The 11518-nt window shown below is 35.0% G+C and overlaps 1 protein-coding gene across 2 annotated transcripts in view; it reads right to left on the bottom strand.

Moving 5' to 3' along the window:
• Positions 1-233: 233 nt before the first annotated feature.
• Positions 234-11518, bottom strand: part of LOC149805370 (uncharacterized) — a 198081-nt gene continuing 186796 nt past the window's right edge. For both annotated transcript variants that reach the window (XM_089949765.1, XM_089949766.1), the window contains one exon: positions 234-655. In XM_089949765.1, the coding sequence (XP_089805891.1) occupies positions 591-655 (65 nt within the window). In that variant the 3' untranslated portion in view covers positions 234-590. The remainder of the gene's footprint in view (positions 656-11518) is intronic.

The raw sequence follows: 11518 nt of genomic DNA, 5'->3' as shown, positions 1-11518 counted from the left end.
ATCTGAGCCTGAAACTGATAGTTCATCCATAAACCTGAAGAGTAAGCCATCCACAAAGTTTCAAAGCTGTAGATGGGGGACAACTTGGGAGACTGTGTGGAAATCAATAGCAAATAGATGACTATATAGACAGACAACATGATAAGATAATTGCTGAAGGCCATTAAACATGCAATAGATACAGAACCATTTTAAAAGCTGGGGTGATCTACAGTAAAATAAAATAAAATGCATGACAAATGAAGAAATTGTATTTGACCAGATCAATTATTCCAAAATGTATCACAAATTCAAAACAAACAAAATCAAAATATCCTTGATATAATCTGTCCTGAGATTATTTCCATTTGGCAAATTTTCCAGGTCTGTAATCTGATAAATTGTAATATATTTATCAAATGCAACCACCATACTTTTATTTTTACATCACAAACCAATAACAGTGCTGATAATTTTTTTTAGCATGTACCCTTCAAGGAATGCCAGTTCGGTGTAGACAAAATTTTGCTCCTATGCTGGTCCATTCTATTAATTATAGCAGAGCACTTCTCTTGTTTAAATAACATGTACTTCTCTTTGAGCCAGTTTGTTTAGACTTGCTTCTCTCTTGTCAGGCATGTTCTTCTAGTGATACCCTTTAAGGTACAAATTATATCTGAAAAAAATGCATAAATGTGATTATTGCTAAAAGCTGCTTAATTTAAAACTGCCTGAGGACATGTGTACAAAATGTCAGGAGGACAAAACTGATTCATCAGAAATTATACTTATTTCATCACATCTCTTAGTTTCCCTTGACACTTCTCAACCACACAGACATTGCTAAATAAAATCCTAAGCAAACAGAAGCAACAAACAGGCAGATACACTTATGAAAACTACTGAAAATCTAAGAAAATAATTTTAAAAAGTCTGGAACCAAATGGGATATAATAGATGATTTAATATTTTTTTAAAAAGATGTTATTTAAATAGAAATGACTTTCATACATTTTAACAGAATAAATGAAACATTAAAAGGAATTATATTTTGTATTTCGAATGGTCATTAACAGTTCTTTACAAATGAATATGTTTGAAGGTATCTTTAATAAATAACCTGAATGATGTGCAGCAAATTGTTAAAATAAAACAACTGTTTAAACATCAGATTTGTTTATGTGAAATCAGTTATATTAAAGAAAACATTCCTAAAGTTATCTGACTTTAAAAAACAATAATACATGTACTAATCTATCCAGTCTTCATCATCTCACATACTTTGAAGAAGAAAAAAAGATTTCATGGCATATTTTTTCATTAACGAAAAGTTTTTTTATTTTTATTTTCAAACTTTTAAAATACATTTAAAACCTGATAAATTCTTGTATCATAACTTTACATATCATTGCCACTGTTAATGGCATTGATCATTTGGTTTGGTTTAAGACTGAGAGAAGCTATAGGCACTATGATCCTTGATCTCCATTTGTATTTATTTTATAAGCAACTATAATGAGCAATATCATTAAATGTTCTTACGTGACAGCATTCTACATAAAGCATACAAGTCGCTCAGATTCAAAATATGCAACCTTAATTAGGCTGACTAAAACATCTTTCAAGGCAATTAATAATGCATCGAATATCAATTTAAGAAATTCTCAGGTTTTAGTATTAAAAGTGTTGAAAAAAGAACTAAGCAGGTGGTCTGGAAGTAGCATTTGATACTGTAAAGACTAACACAGAATGCCATGCTGATTTTAATAACAGTGATATAGGAATATGTGATTTTCTTCCCCCAAAATTATGGGAATTCCGAAACATAAATATTGCAACTTTATAAAATGACTGAATACTTCCATGTATATTCTATCAGCCATCAACATGGAAATGTAGTAATTCATGAAATGTAAATTCAGTTTTATGTTAAACACTGTTCCATGTGGCAACAAACAATTATACCTATACCACTAGTCTGAATTATCAAACCTTTAAATACCATTTTGGTTCTTGACACAAGTGCACTGTTTTGTTTCTTTATAATAATATGACTCCTATTAGCTGTACTTCTAGAGCAAAACATTTTAGTTCTGAATGACATAGATATATTTTAAGGAACATTTATTTTACTGTATGATTACACAGAGAAAAATCATGTGGAATTAATATGGTTTAACATCAGCACTAGCAAGCAGTAAGTGCATTGTCATGGCTTTTACTGGTACAGTTAGATAAAAAAATAAAAAAATTTGACCAAGTTCTATTACATATGGTCTAAGTATGAAACAAAAACATTCTCATAAAATTTTTAATCTGTTCATTAATCAAAACAGTTGCCACTTAACAAGATTCCAACATGATAACCATAACTGCTATAACACAATTTTTTACTTCCATCCCCTCCTGACACAGTTGTGTTTTGAAAAACAATTTTCAGTAATCTCTACAGAAAGAAAAACACCACTTCAGTATATGCCCTTAATATGTAGCATGTACAGACAGTAAACAGTCTTGATTGGAGCCGATTTTAAACTTTTCTTTTGGGCAGTTGAAATAGCAGCAATTAAAAGGCAACAAAGTCAGGTATAAACCACTATTTCACATATTTCTTAATTGCTGACAATTGCAAGTGTGATGTGTTAGTATTTTGAGTGGGTGAGCAAACTGTGTTAATTTGCATAGGAAAGGTTCAAGAAGTGGAACAAACCATTATTGGTAAATTAAAGAGATGTTAGATGTGTGTTAAAGAACAAATGTTATTACATATAACTGCCTTGAATGAGAATGTTTAAGCCAACTGTATTAAAGAGCATTGACAATTTAGAATGAGATTGAACAGTATTTTAGTTTCACAATAACTTGACCATCTTGCTAACTTAATAAAATACAAAGCACGATTATTTCATTTCTGGCAATAATATTGAATGGTGAATGATTTTTGATGTGTATTAGATGCTTTGAACAAAGAGACAAGTTTTTTCAAGTTTGAATTTCCAATAATTTTCTATAGGTTTAATGAAAAGTAGGCTTGTTTACAATTAGACAACATAGCGTTTCTTGATCACGCGCAATGACCCCCATCCCCCTTGGGACCAAAACACACTTTATGATTCTATATATAAAAAATAACACTGTCTGTATATATGGCAGGTATGGGCTACCTTTAGTTTTACCTGGAGACACAATAAGATGTTAGCAAGATGGTCAAGTTATTGTGAAACTAAAATACTGTTCAATCTCATTCTAAATTGTCCAAGTTATTTACAACCTAAAACTGAAAACATAAATGAAACAATAGGAGAAAGTTAAAGGTTAAGTACACTGTGTTTTAGCCTTTAACTTACAATAAAACTTGTCTCAGAATAAAGCAGATGAAGGTTCATGCTGGTAGTGGATTTTTAAAAAAAATAAAAACTATATCACCAATTCCTTTTATTTTGTAGATGTGAAGCATTTTTATACTTTGAAATGAGAGTATTGTTTAAATCAGATCAAAATTTTGCACATGCTGCCAGGAAAATTAATAATAATTTAATTTAAGAATGTGTAATTAAGGCAAATTCTGCAATTACTCTAATGAAAAACTTTTTAAGATACTGGCAACATGAATACAATTTTAAAAATTTATTTTTTAAAGTTATGAAAAATTCCTCAATTGAATAAATTGAAACTGTATGGAAATTTAAATTTAAGTTAAAGCAAAATATATCTATTATGCACATATTTCATACTAAAGATTTGTAAAAAAGAAAAGTCTGAATGAAAAATATTACACCATGGAATTATGTAATGTAATTCATGAGACAATGAATTTTTTTTTGTATCTGAGGATAAAACAATTCCTTTAGCTTTCAAACCATCAGGATATTTCTGTTTTGTTCAGCTTTACCAATGAATGATTGATATTTAGCAATAAATCAGTATACTGCCCCATTTCTTGTTTAAAATCAGTTTCATTTGCAGGTTCTTGGAAACGATATTAGAAATGAACTCTCAGTGTCTGTTTCATTCAGGCTATTCCTTACTGCTCCACTTTAACCCTAAATGTTGACCTGAACACGAGTACAAAATCTACTTTTGAAAATGGTAAACATTCATAAATTAGCGAAACTCGCAATACTGTTCATTGTATGAAGTATATATATACTTAGTTGTAGTTGTTGTTGTAGGGTTTAACTCCATTTTTCAGCACACAATACATGGCGGCCAGTATTAATGGTGGAGGAAGAACCCGGGAAAACCCCGGAAAGAACCACCGACCCACGAGAAGCTACTGGCAAGCTTTCTCACATACCCACATTAGCCGAATCCGAGACTTAAACCCATGCAGACAGAGGTGAGAAGGCAGTGACTTGTAATGGAGAGCACTTTAGACCACTCGGCCACTCGGAACCCATATATACTTAGTAAAGCTCCACTTATTATGCAACAACCTGTCATAATTTCTTCATAGAGCAAACCAGATTGAATGCAAAAAATTCTTTGGTAAAATGAATAAAAACAGTAAAACAGATGTTTTTAAATATTTATTTTTTTCATAAAAATGGGAACAGGAAAGAGCCTTTTTTAAATATAGTCCTTTGTACCAGGATGTTTTGCATCAGTCTTGGTCATATTCCACTGAGCTGTTTTTGTTATATCTTTTTCTGTGTTCTGATCTTAGAATGGTGCTGTCTAATTCTCTTGAATGGTTTTAGAAAGACAGTTAAAGGTTTGAATATTTTAGAAAAAGAAACCAATTTGGTAACAGATTGGAATGACATTGACAAGTTTGAAAGGCTTTTATACCATGATGCTTTCTTTTAAATTTGGTCAAATTCTAAAGACCATTTTTTTCTTCTTCAAAACAAGTCATCTGAAGTGTTTGATATTTTCACAGTGGCCTTATCTTGTGACAGATGTCATCATCTCTAAAGACATGAAAGACCATGCAATAAAGCTTTCTGCAAAATTGGTCAAATTCTGTTAAGTGGTTTTTGAGAAGTCATTTACCATTTTTGTTTCTATTTATATATATAAAAAGTCTGTTCAGGAAAAGTAAATATAAAAAGATTTTCAAAGATGGTTACCATGGTGGCCGCTTTCTGCAAAATTGGTCAAATTCTGTTAAGTGGTTTTTGAGAAGTCATTTACCATTTTTGTTTCTATTTATATATATAAAAAGTCTGTTCAGGAAAAGTAAATATAACAAGATTTTCAAAGATGGTTACCATGGTGGCCCTATTGAATCTCTATCATCAACATTTTTGTTTAGGACCAACAGCATATAATAACAAGCTTTTTAATGAAAGTCCCATGTTTCTACAACTGCCTGGCAGTTCAAAAGTAGCAGCTATAATATGATTTTCAAGAATATCATCATAGACATAAAACTGGAAGTCTTTTATTGCCTTTTTCAGTTAGGTTGTTCATCCAGTTAAAAATAACCATGACATCACTAACTGGTTTGGTTTCTTATGAGCATGGGAGTGGCTGATAAGGTCAATTTGTGCACTTAACTGTCTGTGGCACAATGAACTGGAGATATTACTTGGGGTTGCTTGATCAAGAAAATATGTACTGCAATTCTGAGATTTATGCTACTTGTGTTTCTGCACTGTTGCTGCAGTTCTCTTCAGCTCATAATCAGTAGTTTCGGTATGAATGAGACTGATACATGAAATGACCCTTAGCACAATTATCTTGCCAATACTCAGGAATAGTTGTTGTTGTTGTAGGGTTTAACGCCATTTTTCAACACACGATAGGCTATACATGGCGGCCAGTATTAATGGTGGAGGAAGAACTCAGGAAAACCCTGGAAAGAACTACCGACCCATGAGAAGCTACTGGCAAGCTTTCTCACATACCCACATTAGCTGAATCCAAGACTCGAACCCACGCAGACAGAGGTGAGATGGCTGTGATCTATAACGAAGAGTGCTTTAGACCACTCGGCCACTCAGGCCCCCTCCCCCCCCGGAATAATGTTGAATTGCTTCAGTGATAACTTGAGGGAGCCTTTGAAGAACTAAATTCTTCTGAACTCCCTGAGATTGCATTCAATTTTTAGCTCACCACAGACGATATTCTTTGGTAGTTGCTTATTTGGCCTTCTGGTGAAGTGACCTGCCCAATGAAGCTATGATTTCATGTGCATGTTTGGAATGCTTGCCTGTGCACGAACCACAGTGTCAGTGACCATGTTCTTCTACTCAGGAGCTTATGTAAAATGGTTCAATATCTTGGCATGGCATCTGTACACTGTTAAGTTTTGCATATATACAACAAGGTCAGTAACGCAACAATGACTTTATAGAACTTGTGGGGTTCAGTGATGTAAAACAGAACTGTGGCCAGGAACTGATTCTGATGTAGCCACAAACTCAGTTGGTGATGAAAAGTAGCCACAAACTCAGCTGATGATGAAAATTAGATCCCAGAGAAATATGAGTGGATAGTTTGTCCTTGTGCAGTTTTCATTTTGGTAGAAACAAGCTTGTGTAGGTACAAATGAAGTCTCCTTATGGAAACTTGCTCCACAGCCATGTTCTGAGTTCCTAGGAGAGATAGGTAACGGCAAGCAGACATTGAAATCTTGAGCAGTTCTATCTTATGGAATGCAAATTTTCCCTTGATTGCAGAGGAAATTTAACCCCATGAAGTCCTTAGAAGGGGTGAGATCCAACTTCTTTAGGTAGGGGATTAGATCCAGATGATTTACTGCCAACAAACTGAAGGACTGGTGCTGCAGGACGGTACTTTTGAGGATGCTATGCATCAACCAGACATCAAAATAATGAAGGATCACAAAAGACCTCAGTTGAGTCACTTTTACCCCATCACCCCAATAAAGGCCCTGGAGGTGGAAGCACAGCCAAATAGAAAAGCCCAAAATTTAAATGCCTCAAGGCCAAGACAAGACAGGAGGTATTACCTAGGAGACAGGAAGATGGAGATGTAAAGGTACACATCCTGCAGATCTATGGAGACCACTTAGTTGCAAGGCTTTATGGAGCTAGTGACCAAGGTGCTGGTCTCCACTTTGAAGTGTTCTTCACAAAGGAAATCACTCCTGGCTACTGCTTCAATGGGGCTGTTGCTAAGACTTCCTTAAGACGAGAACTAATCAAGATTTCTCCATAGAATAGAATGGGTCATCCTGGAATGAAGAGGAACCCTTCCTCCCATGGTAAGTGCTATGACTTTTTGACAAATCCTGTACCTCATCTGTCCATAGGTTGTTGTTGTTGTTATGGGGTTTAACACCATTTTTCAGCACAAGATAGGCTATACATGGCTGCCAGTATTAATGGTGGACGAAAGAACCCGGGAAAACCCCGGAAAGAACCACTGACCCACGAGAAGCTATCAGCAAGCTTTTTCACATATCCACATTGACCGAGCCTGAGACTCGAACCCACGTAGACAGCTGACCATAGGTAAGAAACAAGATATCCATCTGTGCATGTATATTTAGTACACTGAGTGAGAGCAAACTTAACAAATGTCATGCAACCATGTACCATAAAAGGTCAGATGATACTTACCCTGGTGCCTTGAAGGAGGAACAATCATCAGAAGCACCATTTCAATGAACAAGGTTCAAACGTTTCAATAATAAGAAGAAAAACACCACACAATTAATGCAAGGACTAAGGATAAAAAGACTCAAACAACACAATAATGAATAAGTTTGACAAAATAATAATTAAGACAGAAACAATGGTAATGTGAATTTCATTGTGTGGTCCATTACATGTACTGGCACAATAATCTAAGTCAAAAGAAGAAGATATTCTGTTTGATATTCTGTATGTTGGCTTTGACTGAGGAATCAGACTGGGATCAAGTTCACTTCATTTCTGGATATCCAATTATGAACTGGAGAAGGGAATATTTAGCTTACTGGGGACCTGCCAGAAAAAGAAAGCAATTCAATAATATTTATCAGTAACAGTAGAACTGGTCTTGAAAAGACCACCTCTTCTACCAAAAAATTAGTGTCTCTGAAGATAGGTGGTCCCTCATGACAGGATATAACATTATATAATCAATACATCTGTACACTGAGAATCTGGTTTCAGGACAGGTGGTCTCTCATAGCAGTGGTCGTTTATGACAAAGTTTACTGAACTACTATTAAAACTGGGTCCAGCTGGCCATTAACAAAAGTATGCCATGCACTTCATTAAACAATAAGACAAAAAGGGCAATAAGTGAAACACTGCAGTAGCAAAGTGATTTGTCAATGTGCACATCATCTGGTGATTGACCATAATTACTAAGTTTGATTGAATCCATCAAACACACTGTTTGATGGATTGTCATCAAACTTGGTAATTATGGTGAACTTGCACTAACAAGATAATTTTATACAATGCACTATGCAATGAGACAAAAATGACAAAAACTCTTAACAAATGTTTGGAGAAAAAAAGAAAGAAAATAAACACAAGCTTTTAAAAGAAGATTATAGAATGTAAGCATCCAAGTATGAATAATATTCTGAAGGAAATAAAACTGGCTCAAAGTACACACTTTTGTGCATGTGTGTGTGTGTTATTTTGGATTTTTAACATGGCTTTAACAATTTTCCAGTAATATCGGTACAATGCCTGCAGTGTGGCAGTTTATAGTGATGTCTAGCACTGGGGCATCTTGCTGCAGACACGTAGCATCATGTCCCACTCAGTCACATTATCCTGATACCAGGCAGAGCAGTCCTAACACTAACCTCTTACTGCCGAGTGTCTAGCGAGGCAGCTGCTAGTACCATTTTTATAAGTCTTTTGTATAACTTGGCTGGGGTTAGAACCTGTGACCTACTACATCCATAGCAGATGTTCTACCACTTGGGACACTGGAGCAGTCACATACTTCTCTCGAAATAAAATTTAAATGACTGTTTACTAGAAGAGATAAGAAATGAAATTACATTTATGCAATCATTTTGTCGCTAATAAACTAATGGATATTTTTCATAATACTTGGGTCTTTATCTCAATAAAACTGGCTCAAAGTACACACTTCTTTCTTGAAAGAAAATTTTAATGATCATTTACAAAGAGAGATAATAAATGAAATTAAACTTGTGCAATCATTTTGTCACTAATAAACTAATGGATATTTCAGGATACTAAGGTCTTTATCTTAGTTAAATATCTCATATTTTCATTGGTATGTCAAAAACATGGCTGAAAATTTTTTGATACAGAGTATGATGGTGAGACTGAATGACCTGTATATATATGCATACATAAGAACACTGCCATCTTACCTTGACAGACAATGAATCTGTCAACGAGAATCAAGTGACTCAATCAATAGAGAATTGAGAAATTTAATTTGGGCCCCTCTTGCACATGACCTTGACAACAACTTGATAATTTGTTAAAATGAATAAACAATCTGAATATCATGCCAGTTTAATAAGAAAAACTACCTTTTTTAAAATTAAAGTTTCCATGGGTTTTATACTTGACTATACATATATCAATCATAGGTTTCATAAAGGACAAAAATTACTTAAATAGATATACAAGCTTACCAATACTATGCTATATTGGGGGCCCCAAGTGGCCGAGTGGTCTAAAGCACTCTCCGTTATGGATCACTGCCATCTCACCTCTGTCAGCGTGGGTTCAAGTCTCAGATTTGGCCAATGTGGGTATGTGAGAAAGCCTGCCAGTAGATTCTCATGGGTCGGTGGTTCTTTCCAAGGGTTTTAACTGAGTTCTTCCTCCACCATTAATACTGGCCGCCATGTATAGCCTATCTTGTGCTGAAAAATGGTGTTTAACCCTACAACAACAACAACAACTATGCTATATTATAATTCATACTGATTACTATCTGATTTGTGTACACAGTTTTTCCAGCACTGGTACATGCAATGTCAATACCCCTTGCAAATCAGTGCCAGATAAGATGCAACAAATCTGACCTACGTTCTCGCCACATGCTTCCACCCCCATTGAAATTAACAGATTGCAGCATGAACACCTTAATCAATAAATGGAAACTTCATTCAATATTTGTCTTCTGGTCTGAAACATGGTTTCGACACTATGGTGCAAAAAACTCACTTGCCTACAAAAGAATGTAAAAACTTGCTTTCTGCTTGTAAACAACCATATACTGTGCATCAGTTATTGGCAAAGGAATGTGCCAAAGGTTTCATGATTGGTCTTTTTCCATATGCACCATATCCCAAATACAGAGTCAGTCCTATCGGCATCGCAGAAGGAAAATATTCAAAAAAGAAGAGACTTATCATTAATCTGTCCTCTCCCCATGGCGATCACATGCATACAAGTATCAATGAACTTATTGACAATGATTAATGCTCCCTAAGATATGTTAAGATTGATGATGCCATTCGAATCATTCAGAGTTTTGGTAAGATAGCTATTATGTGCAAAACTGACATTTTAAATGCTTTCAAACAGATTCCCATTGTGTCTTCACAATGGCACTTGTTTTGTGTAAAAAGGAGAGGACATTATTATGTTTGTGTTCACCTCCCCTTCGGGTCATGTTCAAGTCCAAAATTATTTGATACCTTATCTCATGCGATTTGTTGGATAGCAAAACATAATTATGGTATTGACATCATCTTGCACCTCCTTACCGACTTTCTTACGATAGATCCTCCTTCTGCATGTGGTGAGAGAACAATGGCTTTGTTGACTTTAATTTTCAACAGACTGAAGATTCCTGCAGCTCCAAACAAGACCATTGGCCCATGTACAGTTATAGAATATTTGGGAATAATTTTGGACTCTGAACAAATGCAAGCACGTTTACTGTAGGAAAAAGTGGAGCATATTGTGAACTACATTAAACACATTCTTAACAAACAAAGTGTTCGCAAATGAGAACTGCTCCAGTTACAATTTTGCTACTCATGTTATCCTACCAGGGCTTGTGTTCATGTCATATCTCATACGACTATCTACCAAAGTTAGGGAACCCGATCATTACATACACTCAGATGCAAATTGCAGACAGGAACTTATACATGTGGCACCAATTTTTAGCTTTGTGGAATGGAGTTTCTATGTTTCTTGACAATCAGTCAACTACATCAGATGATCTTGAATTATGCACAGATGCTTCATCCAAAGTAGGATATGGGGGTTATTTCAAAACTCACTGGATTGCAGCTGTATCATGTCTGATGATCTTCAAATGCTTTTTTCTGTGGAGGATGATTTCTCTATGGCATTCAGGGAGTTGAATCCTACTGTTGTGGCTGCCATTATTTGGGGTGTAGAATGAGCAGGCAAATGCATAATATTTATATGTGATAATATGGCCACAGTGAATATATTTCAAAAGGGAAGATCTAAATGTATGTATGTAATGAAATTAATGCATACATTTACATGGTGTGTGGCTTCTTGTCACTTTTATTTTTCTGCCAAAACATTCTGGGAATTATCATTAATATAGCTGATGCCTTGTCCCGCCTTCAATTTCAGAAATTTCATGAACTGGCTTTGGATGCAGATCTACAACCCTGCAAATGCCCCCCCCCCCCCACGAGGTCTTA

The sequence above is a fragment of the Sinohyriopsis cumingii genome, chromosome 2, assembly GCF_028554795.1.
Source record: "Sinohyriopsis cumingii isolate HCF-2022 chromosome 2, ASM2855479v2, whole genome shotgun sequence".
NCBI classification, from domain to species: domain Eukaryota; kingdom Metazoa; phylum Mollusca; class Bivalvia; order Unionida; family Unionidae; genus Sinohyriopsis; species Sinohyriopsis cumingii.
This window is presented reverse-complemented; position numbering and strand designations above follow the sequence as displayed.